Raw genomic sequence first — 23272 nt, 5'->3', positions numbered from 1 at the left:
ATCTTTCCCAGAATATATTACAGATTATAGCAAATAGCAGCAGTATAATTTCTTAACTTATTTCACCAACAGATTTAACTACACCACTAAAAAAACGAAGACTCTATCAGTTACTAGATTCTGCTTACTCAGAAACCTCCACACCTACTCCTTCACCATATGCTACCCCAACTCACACAGATATTACTCCTACGGATCCATCATTTGCCACTCCTCCACGGGCAAAGTCAGACGACGAAGCTTGTAGAAATGGTTATAAGCCCATCTATTCACCAGTTACCCCAGTAACTCCTGGCACACCGGGAAATACCATGCACTTTGAGGTGAGAAAAAACAGAAACAAAAACCCATGGGGATGGGGCTTCTTTAATAGCTGTTTTTTTCTCCCTTTAATAATTAGTGTACTGAGAGCAGGAAAAAAAAGTTCTTAAGAATCTAAGAGCGAAAATTTGGAACATGCATTTGTGAATTTAAACTTTATTTTTTATTAAAATGCACATAACTTTCATTTCATCTGATTGATATACAAAAAGTCAGACTAAATGACTATGTGTATCAAAGTGACCTTAAAGCAAAATATAAGGGGAATGGAAATAAAAAAGTCTACAACCAAAGTCTGTGTAGTAGTTTCTCATTTTAAGTTCTCATTTCTATAAATATCATGGGTTTGTTAACATATTTTAATTTTCAATTATGATTATTTCTTTTATGTAGAATATTTCTTCCCCAGAAAGTTCTCCAGAAATTAAGAGACGCACTTATAGTCAAGAGGTAAGGAGATACTAAAAAAGGTTTTTTAAATCGGTGACTTTTCCCTAGTATCATTATAAATTGTTGGTACATTTAATGTAACTAGCTTCCAAATGTGGTTATTTGTGTAATTTTTTTTGTTTTTTTAATTCTGTAAACAGGGCTTTGACAGATCTTCAACCATGTTAACATTGGGGCCTTTTAGAAATTCTAATTTAACTGAACTCGGTCTGCAAGAAATAAAGACTATTGGTTATACCAGCCCTAGGAGTAGGACTGAAGTCAGTAGGCAGTGCCCTGGAGAAAAGGAATCTGTGTCAGACCTTCAACTGGGACTCGATACAGTCGAGCAAGCTGCCTTACATAAAACCATGGAAACACCTGCACATGATAGGACTGAGTCTAACAGCCAACTGGAATCTGCTCACTCTGGACGGGGCCCAATATATTCTTCCTGGGTAAAGAGTCCTGACAGAACAGGAGTTAACTTCTCAGTAAACTCCAACTTGAGGGACCTGACACCCTCACATCAGTTGGAGGTTGGAGGAGGCTTCCGAATAAGTGAGTCAAAGTGCCTGATGCAGGATGATACTAGAGGCATGTTTATGGAAACACCTGTGTTTTGTACTTCAGAAGATGGGCTTGTATCTGGTTTTGGACGGACTATTAATGACAATTTGATCGACGGAAGTTGCACACCCCAGAATCCACCACAAAAGAAAAAGGTTACAAATTTAACGATTTATAGTCCTTTTAATAGTGTTTTTTTCATACTACTTCTGAGGGTAATTAGTAGTTATAATATGTACTGTGTAAGGCATTCATACTTTATTCATATTGAATTATTGATACGTACATTTTTAAACCTTTTGTAAATGCTCAGTGAATTAGATTATGTTTGCAGAGAGCTAGTGATAACGGAAAAGTCCTATAAGGAGCATGGTTTCAGAGATCGAAACCTCAAGGTGATTTATTTCACTGAAGGAGTAACTTTTAAAAGATAACCATTTCCCAACCAAATAAACAGAATTGAATAATATTTGTGTTCTTATTACCCTTATTTTACATAGAACAGGCAGCCGATATAGAAGAAATGCCTCTTTTCCTCATCCTTAATACCTACAGTATTTAGGCCATGGATATAAAAGTATTTATTATATAAATAATAAGTTCCCTGATTTACCACCATTATTTGGTTGGCAGACATACCGAGACAATTAGAATGCCTTATTTCAGATCAGTGGGAGAAACTACAACACGTATTTTATTTGTTAATAGGCTTTATTGCTTTGCAAGTCGAAAGAATTTTAGTGATGTGTGCTTTTAATTTTTATAACAGAGTCCAGTTGGCAACTTTGTGGGAAGCAATATAGTATAGTGGAAAGAGCACGGGCTTTCAAGTAAGACCTAGGTTCGAATCCCGGCTCCAACACTCACCAGCTGTGTGACCTTGAGTGAGTGAGTTACTCAATTTCCTCATCTGTAAAATGGGGATGATAATATACCTATTTCATAGGGTTGTTGTGAGGATTAAATGAGATAATGTATGTAAATCATCTAAATACAATGCCTGGCATATAGTAGGCATTTGATAATTGTTAATTATTATTGTTTGTTCAGAATCAAATTATTTTATATAATTTTCTTAATGTAAATATAGTAATTCTCTTTAGAAAAAAAAAGAATAGATTGACACTGACATATAAAAACAAGGATAAAAGATTTGCTTTTCCTTATCTTTCTTGCTTAAGGTTTCTCTATTAGAATACCGGAAAAGACAACGTGAAGCTAGGAAAAGTGGCTCTAAGGCAGAACACTTTCCACTGGTTAATGTATCACCTCACACAAGTGGAAACTTGAGCAGCAACAATGCTGATGGGTGTGCCAACGGGAATGAAAATGGGGAGCAGATAGAAAGCACTGCTAGCCTACCTTTACCAACACCAGCTACAGTTTATAATGCTACTTTGGAAGAAACCAGCAATAACTGTCCTGTTAAGGAAGCTTCTGCCAGTGAAAAGAATGAACCAGAAGTCCAATGGTAAGCTGCCTGTTGGGAAAAAAAAAAACCTAACTAACTGGTAACTGTAGAACTACAAGTAATACACCTTATAATGACGGTAGCCTTTTGTTATTTTATCGTCCAGTCACATAGCTGATTCTGAACGGAGCTTATACACTTGTAAAGATTGGCAGTGTGCTGTTCTGAAAAACAAAGTTTTTGTTAATCAGCTGCCTTCCTGTTTGTTGCTCTCCTACAGCAGAGGAGGTTTGTGATCATAATTTTGACAGACCCTTTTTGCTGATAAGAGTTTTAAGCCAGTTAAGTATTTCCCTGCATCATTAAAGGTCCATTGTATCTACTCCTCGATAATTTTCACACAAATATTCCTCTCCAAAGAACCTTTATCCTAGTCAACATCCGGCAGTTTCTTTGTCACCCTTACCAGTTGCCTTGAGAGTACAGCCATGTTTAGTGTTTCTTCGATAGGAATAGAAGAAGCTGGATACAGAAGGGTCCTGCAAAGGGCAGGAGGCCACATTCACTTTGCTCCATGGTCCTCTTACCTCTGAGCTTCCTGCTAGCCTTATAATCCAGACCCAAGGTAATTTGTCAGGGGTATATGTGGTCCCTTTGGTAACCTGAAGTGACGTTCTGAATGTTGTTTTGCTACCCCCTTCAACGACCCCCTCCTTTTCACCAAGAAATTGCTTAAGACAAAGGAATGGCGTCTGCTTGAGTTCTTCAAATAAATGAGGATAAAAGTCTCAGTTTTGGGGGGTGTTGTGGGCTGGGGTGGGGAGCTGTTTTCAAAGCTTTTCCCCAACGAGCAAAAGCCTTTATCTGAGAGGCTATGTTGGCCATCAGGGGACACAAACTGATCTAGCCGGCAGCAGCTTCTGAACTGATGTTATGACTTGATTTTAAAGGACCGCCTCAACTTCAGTGGAGCAAGTGCGAGAGAGGAGTTATCAGAGAGCTTTACTACTCAGTGATCACCGAAAAGATAAAGATAGTGGTAAGTGAGCTTGTTGCTTTGCCGAAAAGTGGAGTCAGCTAATCACTCTGCACCCCCGTTCTGTGCTTCTAATGTTCTCTTTGGGTCTGCTTCTGCTTCATCTCTAGGGGGAGAGTCACCATGTGTCCCATGTTCACCGATTCATGTTCCGTCTTCACCTTCATCTCATTCAAATCACATTCCCCAGTTGCAACCCAAGGGCCCAGTCCCTTCTTTCAGTGAACTGATGGAAGGTCAGTAAGCAGATGACCTATCATGGTGGTTGTTTTAAATACCTTTTCAGAAAGGAGAGAGAGAGCCTTTATAAGACGTTGGTTTGAACAGTAGAATGTACGTCCGAGTGTTAGTAAAAAGCAGTATTTATCGTGCAGTTTTACATTTTCTATGGTTCCTTACGCTTTACAGATCCTGATCCTGAAAATCCAGAACCCACGACTACAAGTGAATGTGCGTCCCCAGATCCTTCCCAAAATACTTGTAAAAGCCCTTCAAAAATGAGCAAGGTAATAACATTGACCTTTGAACGTGGCCCTTCAGAAAAGTGGATGGTAATGTGCACATGGAGGTTTTCCTGCTGTACCAAGGATCAGTTTCTGATTTCTGGACACTTCTCCTGTTCAAGTTCCCATGTGCTGAACGTACTTCAGCAGCTTACACCTGCTCCAAGAGTTCCTTCCACCCCTTCCTTATCCTAGTGTCTAGGAAATTCAGTCTTTTCATAAAATATTTGACCGGCCAGCCAGTTAATTCTCTAAAAACAAACGGTCAGGTGACATTCTTAATTTAAAAGAAATGCTGCCTCTATCCTGGATCATCAAGACATGATAATCCAGTGGGGCAGTATCTTTGGAAACGTAACGATGAGGAAATCTGAGATTGATTTTTTCTTTCTGCTTAAAGAACATCATTATATATTCAAGTAGTCTTATCCTTGGATTACCTGAACTTGAACAATAGAAAAGGTATTACAAGTGAAAACAGTTGGGGGGAGCAGGTTTATCTACCCAAGCAAATTTATCCTTAGGTGGAGTATAGAAATTTCAATTATGGAATTGAAAGTTGCCTGCAGTGTTTAAGTGTGGTTCTTTCAGAATAGGAGTCAAAGACAGGTTTCACTGCTCAGGGGAAAAAAGGCAGATTAATTTCCTTAACTTGTCTTCAATAAAATTTCAGGGAATTCAGTTGAAGCTTATTATCAGAACTTGCTCAACTACTTAAAAAAACTGGCGTTTTAACATCCCAAGCCTCTGTAGTTGTCCTCCTCTCAGACCACTTATTCCCTGCCCCCGTTCCAATTAATATTTAGCTAACATTAAATACCAGTAATAACAAACCTCAGTGTACATAAAATGTTTCTAAAGTTTATATAAATTTGTTTTCTTCTCACAGCCTGGTTCACCGGGACCTGTAATTCCTGCCCAGCCACATGGGAAAATACTCACAAAACCAGATTCCCATTGGGAGGGAGCAGTTACTGTGTCAGAAGCTGAGAACGGTGTCCACCTGAAAACAGAACTCCATCAAAAACAGCTGTCAAGTAACACCCAAGCACTTTCGAAGAATCATCCTCCACAGCCACTTGTTCGCAGTTCATCTGAGCAACTTGCACAGAAGCTGCCTTCCGCGCCCGTGAAGTTGCACTGTCCTCCATCACCTCACGTAGAAAATCCTCCAAAGTCGTCGACGCCTCACACGCCTGTACAACACGGTTATCTTTCACCAAAGCCTCCTTCACAGCAGTTAGGCTCTCCCTACAGGCCTCACCACTCACAGTCACCTCAAGTTGGAACACCTCAGCGAGAGCCTCAAAGAAATTTTTACCCAGCAGCACAGAACCTTCAAGCCAGTACGCAGCAGGCCCCGTCTGGAGCGCTGTTCACACAGACGCCCTCAGGACAGCCCCCGGCAGCGCTCAGTCAGCAGTTTACCCAGTCGAGCCTGGGCGGCGCGGCCCCACCACCCCCGCCCCCCCCGCCGCCCCCCTCGTCCTCTTACTATCAAAACCAGCAGCCCTCCGCAAACTTTCAGAGCTATAATCAGCTGAAAGGCAGTCTTTCCCAACAAACTGTGTTTACATCAGGACCAAATCAAGCTCTTCCCGGCACCACGGGCCAGCAAGCCGTTCCGGGACATCACGTGACTCCAGGGCACTTTCTGCCTTCGCAGACCCCTCCCGTTCACCACCAGACCTCCGCCGCCGTAGTCCCACCCCCGCCTCCCCCCCCTCCCGCTCCAGGACCACACCTCGCCCAGCCACAGCCACACTCCGTAGCACACGGCGTGGGGCCTGTCCACGCTGTCGCCCCTGGGTCCCACGTTCACTCTCAAACGGCTGGACACCGTCTGCCGCCCCCCCCTCCCCCTCCCGCCCCGCATCACCATCCACCGCCCCACCCCTCCACGGGACTCCCAGGTCTGCAAGCACAACACCAGCACGTGGTGAGCTCCGCCCCTCCACCACCCCCTCCTCCGCCGCCTTCCGGTGTTCTGGCTTCCGGACATCATACGCCATCGGCTCCAGCCTTACACCACCCACCTCATCAAGGACCTCCACTTTTTCCTTCAAGTGCTCATCCAGCTGTACCACCGTACCCCTCACAAGCTACTACACATCACACCACTCTGGGACCGGGACCCCAACACCAGCCTTCTGGAACAGGGCCACATTGTCCTTTACCAGTCGCAGGTCCTCATCTCCAGCCCCAAGGACCAAACAGTATTCCCACACCTACCGCTTCAGGGTTCTGTCCTCATCCTGGCTCTGTGGCCCTGCCACATGGGGTTCAAGGACCTCAGCAGGCATCTCCAGTGCCTGGACAGATTCCAATTCACAGAGCACAGGTGCCACCAACATTTCAGAACAATTACCATGGTTCAGGGTGGCATTAAAATGGACTCCAAAAACTTTTTAAAATGTTCTGTAAGATAAACTGTACATTTCATATGTACCTGTTAAGGTACTTTTTAAAGCTTGTACATGAAACTTTGTATAAAAAACAAAACAAAAAAACACCAGTGCGCTCTCATTGTATTTCTCCCATTTTTGCTTTTTAAAAAAATCCCTTAAAAGATGTGCTGTTAAGCCAGTGTAGGTATCTTTTATTTTGTAAGTGAACATTCCAGCTGTTTTTCTGGCAGTAGATTTGATGCTACATGATCTTTAAATTTTATTGTTGGAATTAAATTCATTTAGTGAATGTTTTCTATATTATTATGTTATACATATGCATTAAATACACGGCTAAGTAATGGCAGTACGAGGATTTTCTTTCTATCAGCAGTTCTGTGAGTGCATCTTATGTATAAAAAAATGCAATACAGATTTTTAGTTTGGTGTGAAGATGGCTCATTTTGTTTTATCGGTTATTTGCAAGCAAAATGTAATTTAATGTACAGATGATTTTTAATGTCTCCTGAAAAACTGTAAATACTGCATTTCTTTTGCGTATATAATCGCTTACAGCTTTTCTCATTTGACACATAGCACTGTACATATGACATGTCTTTGCAAAACTGTGTGATCTTTGTGAAAGTAGTACAGTATATGGCCTTTAATTCCTCTATTTTAAATATACTGTCACATTGAAGCACTGGTTGGGCATTTTAATTCATGTTAATAAACCACAATTATGTCAGTTTTACCCAATTGTCCTGTACCACTTCTGAGATTGGGGTCCGTTTATGCAAGCGTTTTTACAGAAGTTACCTTTTCCAGATAGAGTTTGTAAGGAGCCTTCCATTTTCTTTCGCAACTACTACCTCAGCTGGACGGGACTGCAGCAAGATCAGGAGGCGGTAAAGGCTTGTTCCTGGAAGGTTCCTACGTGTTACTGTTTTGCAGGAGCAGGAGCCATGAGAAACTACCGTGCTACGTAAATGCTGCACACGTTTGCTTATATCTGACATCGTACAAGATGAGTCCATTCCATTGAAGCGTCCCATGATTCAACTACAGACTAATTTACAGCTGTTTGAAAGTACGGAATATTTTACCTAAAAACACAGGAATATCTAATTTGTACATGTTAGAACATGACTGAGATGTCCTACTGATGAACCAAAATTAGTTGAAAACCTTAACATTTACTGTCTAGCTATAGTATTTTAAAGAGTAGCAGGAAATTTTAAAAATTTGTTTTGGGTGTACAAAACTACAGGAAAAAAGCATTCTTAGCTCTCTCAAGTGAAATGAAAGTGGCCTCTCAAGTGAACGTTTTATTGCTGAAATACAAAATACTAGTTATTATTTTGGAATAATAAATTCTTATTCTTTGTCTTCTACCTCTCAGGAGGATTAAGTATAAACCAATAGCAGTGACAGTATTTGTCAACACATAGTTCACCATCCAATTACTTGACATAATTTGACACAGTATACCAATTCTGTGTATTGGAGAAAAAAGTAAACAGACTAAAAATGACTAAGATTGGCAGTAGTATGTCATGTTTTTACACTTTTAATTTCCATTTCCTTTTGAAAACAGCTACATTAACACAGCTGTGTGTAGGGCTCAATCCTAATCAAGTTTTAGAACTTAGGTCAACTTTGCCATCCTTGATTATCCAACAAGATTCTACTTACGGTATTTGCTAAAGAAATACCTGTCCACGAAGAAGTGGCTTTACATCATCCAGTCATCCACTCCCCCCCACCCCCCCCCCACCGACAGTTTCAAACAGAAGACAAAGTTAACTAGCATAGTGACACCTCTTTAAAAGGACTGTCCTAAAGATTTTAATTCCTCATAGTTCTAGATTTGCCTACTATACAAATAATGTATACGGAAGCTTTTCTGTAAACTGCATTAATTTCTTAAAAAAAATTAATGGGAGAAAACTGGAATTTAAGAAGTAATTTCACCGGCAGATACAAACTGAAGTTCTCTACCCCAGCTGTTAACTAGCTACGGACGATCCAAGTACAGGAAGAAGCAAGTTAGTAAATCAGTTTTCACCTAGAAAGCTAATGCTTTTTTGAAGCTCCTATTATATCCACTTTTCCTCTGCCTTGGGGCAGTTCTAATTTCCAGACAGCCAGCTTCTGAATCTGCTATCATCACATATGTGAGCCACTGCTTGTCATTTTCCATGATGACTTCACATGGACTAGAGAAAGGAAAAGATAGGACACTGAACTGAAATCACGGAGCTGGCTATAGTGTTCTGCATAAACCAGTGGTTCTCGTTCAGCTTATATGCATTCATCATCATCAAGCCACCAAGAATCTGCTAAAACCATACCATACCTAACACAAATGTACATTCCTTCTAGAACAGTGGCTTTTACATTTATAAACTAGCTAGGCTATTTTATCCTAAATTAGAGATCCTTACAAAGTTCGTAATTATCTGGATTATTTTCTAACATGAGCCCAAAGACAAATTTCATTCAAGTGTGCCATAACCCTGATAAAAATTCTTATGGACTTAGGGAAGACATACGTGAACTCCGTGGTTCTCGTGAGAATGGTTCCTGTGCAAATTGTGGATGGCATCACTGGTCTACAGCCACTATCGTTCACGGAACCTACAAGGTCACCTACAGCCTCAGAAGAAAAACTTAGCATGCACATTTCATAAATGAATGGTATCTTCCACCTCACAGCGATATGATCTAATGCTAACTCCTAAGAGTAAGATTACGTGTCTTGTTCCCTCACAGTGAATACTGTTAAAAAAGAAGAAAACTGACAATGCGCAAACAAAATGTAACTAGTATGTTTCTGATGAAACGTGAATGAAAAAGGTTCACAGAAATTCTAGGTAATGGATCTATACTACAGCATCTTTTCTAGATCCATATCCTACCCTTACAAAACAACGAATGTTTTCCTCGTATTAAGCCTTAATGCATGTTCTACAACTACCTTTCCTGCTACAGGAATGCTGATACTTCCTTTCGTTCTGGTTACACTACATTAAAAGGATAGCAAATGTTTATTGATTCTATCGCTTCAAATATAGGCCAATGACCAAGGCAATGTCTGGAAAAGAAACCCAAAACACTTTAATTTTTAAGACAACTGCAAGCACCTCAAACAACGGATTATTGTTACAACACTTGTTAACTTTTCACAATCTAGTTATTGCAAAGGCATATGGATAAATGTTAATGGACAAAGTCAAGAAAAACGAGGCACCTTGAGGAATGTAAAACGAACAAAAAAATTCAATCCACTGATTTCTAAAAGAGGCTAAATGTACCTCTATATATTACATTCTAAAATTGTATTGCCTACTATGGTTTGTGTTCTGGATTCTACAGTTTTAAGGAAATGCATAAACAAAATTGTGTGCAATCTGCAAAGGGAAAAAATCATTTTCTCAACTTCAGCGCATGGAAAGACAATGAAAAAGCTAGTAAAATGTGTTGTAGCCACACACGAAACTGTCCCTGGAATGAATGCAATCCCTGTTACCTCTGAGATGTTAGTATTCTGCCCACTGCACTGCAAATTGTACATATCATACCTTGGTTCTAGACAAACACGAGCAAGCTTTTCCAAAAAAATATATTTTTGCACTCCACACACTGAACATGTTTCTCTTGTCCAATTTAATCTATGTAGAGTTTAACTTACAGGGCTTGGAGGAGGCAACGCCACATGGTACCAGGCTACCACATTTTTAAAGGGAAATTGCTCTTTTTCCTTAAAAGTACCTTTAATTTAAAATATGCAAAAATATGAATGGGAGTGCTAAACTATAATACGTAGTTTAGAATGAGAAGCATGTCTTTTCTTTGTATAAAGTGCCATATAGGGAATGATATAACCCAGAGCCAGTTGTTTAAAATCCAATGCAAAAGGACTGTCACGGAATGAAAAGTTTGCACAACTCCTTGGAGTAAAGTCCATTACATGCAACTTAGGCTACAAAGCACTCAAGACTGGGTAGCTTTTCTGAAATTTGAGTCCCCATCCCATATTTAATGGAAATTAACATTTACAGGGTGCATTTACATACACTATAATACAGGAATGATGTCCCTTTGCCAGAAGATCAAATTGTACATTTCCTTGCTATTTCTTGGTTCCAACTTGATAATTTCTTAAGATTGTAAATTATATAGTACTCAGCTAAAATACTTCTTCATAAATAGTTACAAAACCTGCCAAAACACAAGGAGGAAAGTATTTTTCGTTCAAAAAAAATTGACATTTGAATGTCACACAACACAAGAAACAATGCTTAGAGACATGTTATTGTTTCCAGAAGTAAAGTGTGTCAGTAACTACTAAGCTGAAGACAAAAGACTGCCCTTCCCCAGGATCACAGTGCACGAAAAAGCAAAATGTCAAACGACAGTACCTCAAAGCAAAATAAAAGGTCTGAGGATGAAGCCAGCTCACTTGTAATCCTGTTAAGAACGAGAGTCCCCCTTTAGGGCCAATGCACTGGACAACACGTGCCAGCTCAGAATGTGTGTGTGCAGAATCTGCTAAGAATTCAACCAAGGGTGCCGAAGGCATTCGCCCGCTGAGGCTCGTTTTTCTGGAACCATTTCTAACATGGGGATCAGGAAATCTGTAAACTGTGCAGCATCTTCATGGGGCCAACCATACTTTTCCACAAGTACATCAAAGAGGCTCCAGGGCTTCAGCTTGGTGATGTGCCGCAGCTCTCCTACAGGGAAAAACAGGCATGTCAAGAAAGCTCCAACTGTGCATTTCCCATTGTCGGTCCAGTTGGGTTCTTTACAATGAAGCAGATACCTACCTGCTCAACACTACATGACAACAGAGGCCAGCTTTCCCACAGACGAAAATGTCACGAAAATATCAAGTAAGCTTGGTGAATATAAACAAGGGCTCATTTAAAAAGGAAGAATTCATTTGTATCAGCTCCAAGTTTCTTTAAATAAGCAGAGCATGCTGAGGATGCCCAGAATATTTTCATTTGCAAAGACTGACCGAGGCACTCTCCCCAACTTGGGATTCTTTGCAATTTGCTTAGAAAAAGCTTTAAGATACATGCTATTTAAACTCCTTGGACCATTTTTTCTGCAGCTTACCATTTTCCTCTGGAAGAGCGCTATTCAAGAGAACTTGACGGTAGTGACAGTAGAGGTGTACTTCATAGGTATAGGTGCTGTCCAGTATGGTCGCTGCCAGCTCAATGTGGCTACTGAGCGCTCAGAACGGGGTGAGCGCAACTAAGGAACAGAAGTTTAACTTTTAAGTTTAAATATAGCCACAAATAGCTAGTGGCGACTGTACTGGACAGCACAGCCCTAGAGCCAGCCCAAATCAAACAGCATTCACCTCCACACATTTGTTGTAAAATCTAAGCTATCAGGACATCAATTTATAAAGCCTGAAGTTATACTTTTCAAAATGTGCTAACTGCAGTATGAAAAGTGTGGGTTATGAGCAGCCCTGACAGAGTGACTGACAAGCTCATAAACGGTCCACGAACTATAACAGCCTTGTTCGCAACAGGAAAAAAAGTTACTTTTAAAGTCAAACTGCCAAAAGGACAGGAGGACGGTCAAGGAGAATGACTTGTCTCCTCTGTCTGTTCACAGGAGCCGCGCACCGCGAGGCCTCCTCCGTCTGCCCCGCGGCTCCCCTCGTCCTGGGGCCCAAGCCGCCGACAACGGGCACCCTCACACAGAGGCCAGTTCCTCTCTCCGCTGGCACCTGCTGTAACCTCACCAACGAGGGGGTCTGTACACGTGGCGCACCGACAGAGGGTCAGTCCAGGGCTCACAAAGGTCTTCTCAGGAGGCCAGGTCTGCTCCACCCAGCTATTCAACCCAGTGTAGATACACACCCCTCCTGCTTCTTTAGTCATAAAGAAGATAAAAGGATATCACAGACAATTACAAAAACAAAGGAAAAAACGACTGGTAATCCACCCCACGATGACTTCTCCTTTGGGCCTACACTCTTTCAACCTGGGTTCTTATGAACTGGTCTGTCTACAGAGTAGTCATGACGATGTGCACACAATTCTGAATACAGAAATCACTAGAAGGTATTTCTCGTGAAAGGGACCGGGTGTTAAGTAAGTTCCTGGCTCCCAGGTAAAGACGGGGGACAGAGTTAAGTGTGGAGGCTGCAGGCCAGGTCTATTGTCCCGAGGCAGGTGGACCCGCCACCTTAGAGGAGACAGTGTTCCCTCTGCCAGCAGGAAACACAGTCCCCGTGAGAACGAGTGGGAGCGACCACTGACCGTTCACCCCTGTAACCCAGAAATCCCCACCGTAGGGACCCCACCTAAGGAGATAAACCCTGGCACCCACCCACCCGCCGTGACCCCAAACTATGCTCACTGCAAAATCACGTACACTCACAAAATTACAAGTGCTCAGTCATCGGAGAACGGTGGTCAAAAACACAGCCAGCCACGGTACACCCACTTGACGAGGAGGAGGTAACAGCCCTCAGTAACGTGTGGGAAAGTGTGCGGTAACGTGCTTAGTAGTAACGTTAGTCAAAACTGTGTTCCACATACAACCCCAGGAGTAATTTTCAAAGTGCCCATAAAGATGGAAAGCAGGTGCTTTGAGACACCAGCTTTGTTTAAAAGTTGTTTCTTTCTCGTTCTGCATTGTCTCTAGTGAAGCTCTATTGATTTTATAGTAACCGCTCATCTCCCCAGGGTGAGGTTAGAGCAAACTAAGAGAGCACACACGCAACATGGTGAAACCAGCTCCGTGGGTGGAGAATGTTATTCTGACCTGGAATAAACGCTCGCCAGGTTTGCCAATGAGAGCAACTGCTGAGCTCGGTCTGCTCAGACCCGCTCAGAACATGGGAATATGCTCCTGAGGATGCAGTTCTCAGATATACTAAACTCCGTACACAGGCAACAGAGTACAAACCTTCCATGAAAAGACAGACGCTTTACCATGACAGGTGCCTTAAAATCTACGTAATAACAGTGATGAAAAGAATACAAAGGCTGGAAAGCTATACCGAACTAGCCGCCCCGATAAACTGATAAAAGCGATTCCAAAGGAAATCCTAAAACATCTGACGCACTTTTGACCAGGTAATCCCACACAAAAAACTGTACGTGAAAAGATACTATCTGTAATAGGAAAATATGCAGTATGCAGAACAGTCCTAAATACCAACATGCTGAATACATAATACTACTGCAATATAACAGAATAGTGCATTGTCTTTAAAAAGAACCAATACGTGGATCATGGAGATAGGTGGAAAAACTCTATAATGCCAAGAAAGACGAAATAAACTCGCCTCGGCCCTATGATCATATGCACAACTTCTTATGTTCAATTCCATGATAAGAAGAAACGCTGTCTTAGAAAAGTTGATAAAGGTTACTTAAAAACAAACCCTAAGCTCCCAAACTTGTGCGTCTATTGCTAGAAACGCCAAGAACAGGTTCCTCTGACGAGTAAGGGCTTCAAGTCCATTTACCAACTCCAGACTGGCCCATAACACACAAGAAACACAGCCACCTCCACTCCCACCACGTATAAAAACAAAAATAAAATAACCAGATAGCACAACATTTTAAAAACAATTTTTTCCTATTTGTCCTATTGTACAAGTAGCTTTTACCTTGACATTTTTTTCCCTTAGGAAAATATACCAAGATGTGTTTTGTTGAAACAAATTGTGCCAATAACGAACCACTTGGTTGTGACAGTCTTTACTTTTTAAACCGTTTCCAGCCTTTCTTTCCTAAAGAATACTGAGTAATACTTAACCTTCCCTCGGCGTCAGCTCTCACCCACACGCAGGCCACCCAGGCACCAGCAAGGCCAGATGGACAGCTGCCTCTCAGGCTTCCTGACCCACTCTGGGGGCGGGGGGGGGGGGCAGAATCACCCTGACGGATCAGGAAAGGCTGACAGGGGGGGCCCTGAGGGAGGGCCCCTCCCTCGGAGTAAAGGCTCGGGAAGGCCACTCTACATGCCAGCCTCAGGTCATCAGGGGGCTCTGTAAGGAAAAAAGTACTTCCATTATACTCCTCTTGAATATTAAGTGATTGGTGAAGGAAAATGTATTATATTGACTACGAAATTACAGCATTCCAGAATTACACACACAAGCATATGAGGTTTTACACCACACATGGGGGACGATAAAGGGAAATCCTGGTACTGTAACTCCTGGTAACTAGAAAAGAAACCATGAAATGAAATAAATTAGGACAAATTTCAATAGCATACACATAGAAAGGAAACCTATCAATAAATACAGGTACAAAGCAAGACAAAAAAACACAAGAAATTTGAACAAATTCCTACAAAGTACATGTAGGTAAATATTTGAAGTGAAGATCTGTATTAAACCGTACCTCCCACACATAAAATAGATCCTAGACCTAAGAGCTAGAACCATAAATTTTTGGAAGAATAAATTTTCATGACCTTGAAGTAGGCAATGGTTTCTTAGATGCGATATCAAAAGCACAAGTAACAAAAACAAGAAACAGAAAATTGGACTTCATCAAAATTAAAAACCTTTGTAATTCAAGTATCACAACATGTGCATTCAAGAGAAATGAAAACATTATGTCCACACAAAAACGTGTACATTGATGCTCACAGCAGCGTTATTCATAATAGGCAAAACCCGGAAACAACCCAAATGTCCATCAACTGATGGAGAAACCTGACGCGGTCTATCCATACATAAAAAGAATGGAGTATTGATTCATGCTACCACATGGACAAACTTGAAAAGCACTAGAGTAAATGAAACAGGCCATCACAAAAATCGACATACTGCATGATTCCATTTATATGAACAATCCAGAAGAGGCAAATTCATAGAGACAGAAAGTAGATCAGCGTTGCCAGGGGCTGAGGGTAGGGGGATGGAGAGTGAGTGCTAATGGGCCCAGAGTTTCCTTGTGAGGTAACAAAAATGTTCTAAAATCAGAGACTGGTAATGGTTGCGTAGCTGTGTGAATATACTAAAAACTACTGAATGGCACACTTTGAAAGGGTAAATTGTATGCTGTGTAGATCACACCTCAGGAAAACTGTTACTGAAAAACTGGCACAAAGCATACAACAAAATAACTTTAAAAGAATTCCAGGGCTTCCCTGGTGGCGCAGTGGTTGAGAGTCCGCCTGCCGATGCAGGGGACACGGGTTCGTGCCCCGGTCCAGGAGGAGCCTGCATGCCGCGGAATGGCTGGACCCGTGAGCCATGGCCGCTAAGCCTGCGCGTCCAGAGCCTGTGCTCCGCAACGGGAGAGGCCACAACAGTGAGAGGCCCGCATACCGCAAAAAAAAAAGAATTCCAATGCTGTGTTAAAGGATGCAGTAAAAACAAACATCTCACTACTGAGGAGCTCATACTAAATGATAGGAATAAATGGGATGAACTGTAATAGAATTTACCTGAACCTGTTACAGCAATTTCATTGTTTTTTGTGTTTTTTTTTGCACCACATGCTCAAATTTGAATGAGTAAAACAGTAATTCAAAGCTACTCTCGGCTGTGGCTCGTGGTCTGTTATTCCCCACATACCTTTGCTGTGTGTTCTGTGTCACTACAGCCAGCCTCCAAGCTGCAGCACTGTCACTATCACACACTATCTCCACCACAACTCTCGCGGGGAGGCCTCTCACGCAGCCTCCAAGCAGGGACCCGGGGCAGAGTGAGCCTGCCGTCAGTGATGCCAGGACGACGGGCATTACTAGCACTGTCCCAGCACCGAGGGTCAGCCACCGCCCCGCTTCTAGCTCACAAAGACTTCCATCTGAAACAAAGACTGGGGGCTTCCCCGGCGGCGCAGTGGTTAAGAATCTGCCCACCAATGCAGGGGACACGGGTTCAAGCCCTGGTCCGGGAAGATCCCAAATGCCGCAGAGCAACTAAGCCCATGCGCCACAACTACCGAGCCTGCACTCTAGAGCCCGAGAGCCACAACTACTGAGCCTGCGCTCTAGTGCCCGAGAGCCACAACTACTGAGCCTGCACTCTAGTGCCCGAGAGCCACAACTACTGAGCCCACGTGCCACAACTACTGAAGTCCGTGCACCTAGAGCCCGTGCTCCACAACAAGAGAAGCCACCGCAATGAGAAGCCCATGCACCGCAACGAAGAGTAGTCCCCACTCACCGCAACTAGAGAAAAGCCCGCGCACAGCAATGAAGACCCAACGCAGCCAAAATTAATAATGATAAATTATTAAAAAAAATAAAAAATAAATAAAACACAGACTGGACTCAGGTGAAGGCTTTCAAATGTACTAAGTCGGCAGGGAGCCACCTTCACCAGGCACCACCCCCCAACCTGGGCTCCGGGCCCCAGGCAGGAAAGGAAGCAGACGGAGCCCCTGCTCGCACGGAGCTCAGCTTCTGAGAGAGAGTTTATCACAGAGAGGGAAAACCAGACCTCTTATAGCACGGAATTAGTGCTTCAGACAAAATGAGAGTTAAGGCAGTTTATGTTTTAAAAGTTTTGAGACTCACTAGTATGAAGAAACTTTACTAGTTCTCTCCAGAATCCAGCTCCCGTGGAGATGGGCCCAGCTCACACTTCCCCGCAGGCCCATCTCGGCGTACAGCTCCTACAGGACAGAGTGAGGCCTCGCTGAGGCCTGCGTCCTTCCTCCCCAGCATTTCCAGGCCAGACACCCCTCAAGTTCACACACTGCTCTAAGCGCACGTGTGCAATCTGCCTGTCTTCACTGCCTACGCCGCGTGGAAATGCTATGACCGAGAAGGTTTTAAACTTGAAGCCATGAAAATCAAGTGGGGCAGTGACCATCCTACCCTGTATGGGCCGAACGCCACAGAGGGGCTTTTCTCTTCACGGAAATAAGAGAATCGGTTGCTTTTTAGGTAATTCTGGAGCTAAGTTAAAATCATTCTAACAAGTTTCATCTCAACATTAAAAATGAAGAATAGTGCCTCTTTTAAAGCCCAGCCCCTGGGATTTCCCTGGCGGTCCAGCGGCTGGGACTCCACACTCTCACTGTTGAGGGCACAGGTTTGACCCCCGGTCAGGGGACTAAGATCCCACAAGCAGCGCGGCGTGGCCAAAACAAAACAAAACAAAACAAAACTAAACGAGAAATCCAGCTCCTGAGTTTCACCCTCCGTTCTCACCCCCTCCTACACTTTTCCTCATCTTCTACTGGACACCACTTATCCTGATGCCGTCCCCTGCAAATGTACTCCTTTGGCTACACAGAAGTTTCTTGCATGCTCTGAAATTCTCCACTGTATTCAAGAGGTCTTTGGTCTGACACATACTATCGCTCACATATATTACAATACACTCAACTCCCTCATCTAGAATCAAGTAGTTTTTCCTTTTTAAAGTTAACTGTCTCCTCTCATACTTCCATGCTCAATACAGCAACTTCTACTAAAATGATGGCTACTGACGGCTCAACAGAGTACCTGCTCGGCAGCACAGTAAGGCGTGCTCCTGGCTGTACTGTTTTTCTCGCCTTCAGCTGAGGGCTGGGACACTTTCCTGGGTTTGTGTCTTAGTCCGTTCAGGCTGCTATCACAAAATATGACTGACTAGGGAGCTTACAAGCAACAAATTCACTTCTCACAGTCCCGGAGGCAGGGCGCCAGCATAGGCAGGTGAGGGCCCTCTTCCACCTCAGAGATCTCCTGTGTCCTCAGGTGGCGGAGGGGCTAGCGAGCTCTCTGTGTCTCTCCGTAAGGCACTACTGCCACCCATGCGAGTCTCTCCGTAAGGCACTACCGCCACCCATGCCTTCACACGCCACCCATGCCTTTACACGCCCATGCCTTTACACGCCTTCCAACAGCCCTGCTCCTAACACTGTCACCTTTACGGGGTCAGGAACGGGTTTGGAGGGACCCACTCAGGCCACAGCAGGACAGCATAGGGACAAAATCCACAGAGGTGCTTACTGCTGTTGGGCCACACCTTGACACCCTGACCAAGATGGCTTTCCTTAAAGATCTTTGGTGGCTAATGCCCACACCCAAAAGAATGAGCAGCAGATTAAACCCCAACAGGGTGAGAACAGTAATTATATTCCCAGCCGCAAAAATCCAGCTCAATTTTAATAAAACGCCTGGCCAAGAAATAATTTAAACTAGTAGCAGTCATTTTACCCTGAGCTGTAAGCAAGAGGACGCCACTCAGCTGCACTTGATGTTTAGCTTTAATGCACAGACCCCGCTCCCCTTCCCTGGCCTCAGGGTGGGGATGAAGCCTGCTTCCCACCCAGGAGAGCGGAGAGCAGGAAAGCCTGCCGCTCAGCCCTCGGTTCCCGCTCAGCCCCCCGTTCCCGCCGCTCGCCAACGTGGTGTAAGCAACATAAAAGCCGTTTTCAATGTCACCTTTCTCTATCGGTTCTGGCACAGAGGTATTTTAGAAAAAATTTTAAATGGATACACTTAAGAGACCATTATTTCCAAAACGTGTATTCACCCCCTTTGCGGGGGAGGCATGCCAAAACACATTTTTAATGCAAGCATCACTCCCCTCATCCCAAGGGACATGGTGAAATCGACTTCAGGACAGGCCCTCATTCGTCATCGTACTATTCCCGAGGCTTCTGTGAAAACCCTAAATCCCTTTTGAGTTCCACAGTTACCATAAACAAACAATCATCAGGAGAGAACTTAAGCCCCAATTCCCAGTCATTTTAGGGGATTTCTTGCCTAATCATCCAAAGGAAGGAAAAAAGGACTCCAGTCACCACAGTAACGCAAGTCCACGTGTTGTCGGCCTGTCTCTACCAAGGATGCCAGATGCACTTCAGTTCCACAGGCCACCTTCAAACAAGCTCCTCAAAAAAGAGCCCACGCACACAACCCCTACAGCACACATACGTAACAACGTGGTGATGGAACAGCAAGGGCCCGTGCAAGCACTTTATACTCCCATCTGGGCAAAGGCAGTGGTCCACTTGCCCGAGGAGTAGGGCGCTTATGGAAAGGCCAGTGTGAAAGCCGCCCTCCAGCATGAGGGACCCAGGACAGAGAGCTGTGAGCTGGAACCAACCACCCGCCGACATCAGTCCCCCCCCCCAGGCATCGCTCATCAAGTCCGAGGAAGGAGCCCCACAGGTGGGATGAGGAGAGGGCCCCAGGCGCACCGCCGGCTCTGGGCTGGGACTCGGCAGGCGTTGCCCCAGTCCCTGCAGCTCAGACCAGGGGCAAAGCCTGACAGGAGCCAGAGTCGCAGAGCAGCCATCTCCACGAGCAACGCTGACCACAGGCTGCCGGCAGGGGTACCTTCAAATCATTTGCCTGACTCCACCTTCTCACCACTCAGGGCCCGCCCCACCCTGGTTCCTCTTCAACTTCTTCGCCACCGTGCACAGTACTGGTTCCTCACCCACAGACAACGGACAGAGACGGCAGAGCCCAGCCACCCTACACGGCCTCCTCGCTACAGAGGAAAGGGCAGCAGCAGCACGAGTAAAGGAACACTCCTTGTGTGCCTCTGCTGGCTACTGGCCCTCACCACGCCTGATGCCTGGGGCGAGGAGTGAGGCTCCCACAGCCCACTTTGCTGGAGGATCAGGGGCTGTGGTCCAGAGCCCTCCTGGGCCCTCCCCCTTCCCCTCCAGGGCCCTCCCCCTTCCCCTCCAGGGCACCCGCAGGCCAACACTGCTACTTGCCTGACAGATCAGGCTGCTAGCTCCTGGCTGCCCTCCCCACCTGACAATGGTGAAAGCTATGGCTGGGGGCAGGTCACCTACCAGCCAAGTCCTCCTGAGGCCCAGGCCATCTCCCATGGGCTCTGAAAACATTCTGAAATGTGGAAGAAGCAGTCTGCTTTGATTAAAATAAACACGACTCTCCAAGCCACACCATCCCAGGCCAAAATCATCCAGAGCTTTCCCTTGCTTCAACTATGTTCAAATAACATTTTCTGGAAATTTCCTAGGAAACAGCCCGCTCTCTCAGTCATACTGCTGACCAGTTCACAATGTGCACAGCGTTATCCTGTTTATAATTCTGCTTTACCAATAACGGAAACAGTTCCTAATGCACCGCGTGGTGCAGACATCCTCTCACGCCTCCTTGTATCAAGGATGCACTCACTGGAAGTCACCCCCGCTGACAGCCTCGGAGACGACGTGACACGCTGTGCCCAGCCCCAGCCCCCCAGCACGCTCCAGCCCCAGCTGTGCCACTGAACACGCTGCCCTGAGCACGACTTGAGACTGCGTGAGAGTCTGGGTGTTGCGGGGGACCCCTGTACCTGCTTAAGTGACCCAGACTCGAAGACCAGAGTCTCAGAACGAAAATTAATAACATGTCTGAAGAACATTTTTCCTTGACAATTTTTTTTTCCTCTGATGAGCTTTAAAAAGGAAATAACAAGATACTGCATCCAGTTACATATTTCAGAGGTTACCCACTGGGTGCTCCCCAAAAACCTAAGAGTTGTGGTCAACACTCTCAAGAGTACGTGAGCAAGAAACCACTGTCTTGGCATGGTTCGCTCTCAGGCCTCATGCATTCACGGGGAGATGGACTTTAAGGGGTAAGACAGCACTGGTTAGCTGAACATCACCAAAGTATATCATAAAAGGTTATTACTCTACAAGAATTCCTTATCTCACAGGAAACTAAAAAGTCAAATTGGTTTTCCAAATTTGGCTAAAGCAGGGGAGATAGAGTATCTAGTACTTGCAGAAATTTCTAGAAACTCCATGTCCCGCTCACATCAACTTTAAACAGTTCTTTTTTAACGGGAATTGCAGCACCCCCCCCCCTCCAAATCAAAGCTGGAAAAACATGAGTTCAGAGGACTATCTATGCTCACATCAAAGGCTATGGCATTGGGGAAGGGCGCTGTAAAAATAAATTCCCCGGGGCTTTTTAAAAAATTGATCACTCACTAGGGACTACACAGGGCAAAGAGAGTTGTTCTAGGTCATGCCACGGAAGATCAACGAGAACTGCAATATTAAAATAAATCACCTACAGTACAGTGTGAGGTAATGCACTGGGAGAAGAGCATATGATTGATAAGAATGTGAGGCACACAGGACTTCACAGGCCCACACCCCTACAGAAACAGCTCAGACACATGCAACAGGATGCAGATGGACAGACATTAAGTCCAGTCTCTAGGCCACCTCTGCGCCACTGCAAAAACACTCTGGTTCCAGGAGCAATGTGGAAAATGGAAAGGTAAGCCTAGCTGCTTTCTAAAAATCATTTAAACTCTTTTATAAATACTTGAATACATGAATTGGTGCTTAGCATAAAGGAGAGGTGTGGAGGAGGTCAAAGGATTTTCGGAAGATTGTTCTCTTACAAAATTCTTATTCCACAGATACCAGATGATTCTTTATTTCTTGAGAGCCTTCTTCAGCAGACTCCCCCAGCGGTAAGTCCAGATCTTTCTCTACTGCCCAAACGCGAACGCACAATTTCTCCTCTGGGAGAGGATTACGCTGAAAATTTAGTGTTGCATAAATACCGTTACCTTTTCTGGTGAAAAACTCCTTGGAATATTTCCCCAACATAGCGTATTTTCGAGGGACTTTCCCCAGCAGTTCAATGATCAATGCTATGTGATCTGCATTGGGAAACATTGCCAGCAAAACAGAAACACACGACAATTTAATCAGTACACTGCATGCAGACACTGCCATCGCCCGCGCAGACAGAAACAGAGTGCAGCGTCAACAGCCAGAGCACAGGCTCTGCCCGAGTGGCCAGATTCAAGGCGCCGCAGAGGAGCTGACGCACAGGGTGACCGCAGGACGGGGCCAGGCAGGGGCTCCTTCTCAAGTCTGAAGTCAGCACAGGAATTCTGCTGGGCTGCTTTTGGAATTTAGGAGAAAGGCCTTTGTCACCATTAATGCTACAACCAGCAGCTGCTATTCCATTTCTGTCTGCATCGTGGCGCTTTTCAAAAAAAAGAGGTACTACCTCTGCGATTGAAGAATTCCCGAGAATATTTTCCAGACAGAGCAAAGTGCCTTGGGATACTGCCTAGCAGCTCTATGATGTGGGCTATGTGGTCTATGGAGGAGAGAAAAAAAAGGATACGGGAATGGGAGGGGCAAAGGGAAGGATGGGATAAAAGAAGAGGGGGAAAAAATTGAAATTAGTAAAAAATCAGAGATAGAATCAAATCAACAATGTGTGCAGCACATCCACGCAGAGGCTTCTGGGACTGGCAGGCCTCAGGCCCCATCTGGAGCATTAACAGTGACCGATGCCAGCTCACCCCAGGCCACCCCAGCATCGCAAACAAATAAGCATGGAGATGGTCAGGTCTGCAGACGGGAATTCAAGCCAGAGTTCCCCGGTTTTAAATTCAGCCCCCAACAGGACAGAGAAGTGGGCAGCAGATCAGTGGACAAAATGTCCACGGAGAGGCTCCGGGTTCGTCCGGCCTGTCCTCTCCCGGCCAGCTGGGCTCAGGCCCGCGGGGGCGGGCTCAGGCCCGAGGGCTCTCCAAAGCATCACCGGTGCCAGGAGGCTCTGCCCAGTCACTGCAGCTGAGGGGGCTTCAAGCTCAAAGGGAGAGCATCTGAATTTGGTGCTTGAAAACCAAAACACAGCTCTATTTCGGTGCAAAAAGACAATATTCTCC

The 23272-nt window shown here is 44.6% G+C and overlaps 2 protein-coding genes across 11 annotated transcripts in view; one reads left to right on the top strand and one right to left on the bottom strand.

Moving 5' to 3' along the window:
* The window catches only part of KMT2E (lysine methyltransferase 2E), a 98932-nt gene extending 90737 nt beyond the window's left edge, over positions 1-8195 (top strand). The window contains exons 19-26 of one of the 3 annotated variants that reach the window (XM_029233980.1): positions 73-323; positions 715-771; positions 912-1475; positions 2502-2791; positions 3682-3770; positions 3878-4003; positions 4176-4273; positions 5160-8195. In XM_029233980.1, the coding sequence (XP_029089813.1) occupies positions 73-323; positions 715-771; positions 912-1475; positions 2502-2791; positions 3682-3770; positions 3878-4003; positions 4176-4273; positions 5160-6659 (2975 nt within the window). In that variant the 3' untranslated portion in view covers positions 6660-8195. The remainder of the gene's footprint in view (positions 1-72; positions 324-714; positions 772-911; positions 1476-2501; positions 2792-3681; positions 3771-3877; positions 4004-4175; positions 4274-5159) is intronic. The other 2 variants (XM_029233979.1, XM_029233981.1) reach the window with 2 other exon arrangements.
* The window catches only part of SRPK2 (SRSF protein kinase 2), a 228282-nt gene continuing 212116 nt past the window's right edge, over positions 7107-23272 (bottom strand). For 4 of the 8 annotated variants that reach the window (XM_029233982.1, XM_029233983.1, XM_029233984.1 and 1 more), the window contains 3 exons: positions 22603-22695; positions 22154-22246; positions 7107-11396 (listed from right to left, as the gene is read on the bottom strand). In XM_029233982.1, coding sequence (XP_029089815.1) covers positions 11212-11396; positions 22154-22246; positions 22603-22695 — 371 coding nt within the window. In that variant the 3' untranslated portion in view covers positions 7107-11211. The remainder of the gene's footprint in view (positions 11397-22153; positions 22247-22602; positions 22696-23272) is intronic. The other 4 variants (XM_029233985.1, XM_029233987.1, XM_029233986.1 and 1 more) reach the window with 2 other exon arrangements.

This window comes from Monodon monoceros, unplaced genomic scaffold (genome assembly GCF_005190385.1).
Source record: "Monodon monoceros isolate NGI ecotype Baffin Bay Population unplaced genomic scaffold, NGI_Narwhal_1 Super_Scaffold_2, whole genome shotgun sequence".
Lineage (NCBI taxonomy): Eukaryota > Metazoa > Chordata > Mammalia > Artiodactyla > Monodontidae > Monodon > Monodon monoceros.
This window is presented reverse-complemented; position numbering and strand designations above follow the sequence as displayed.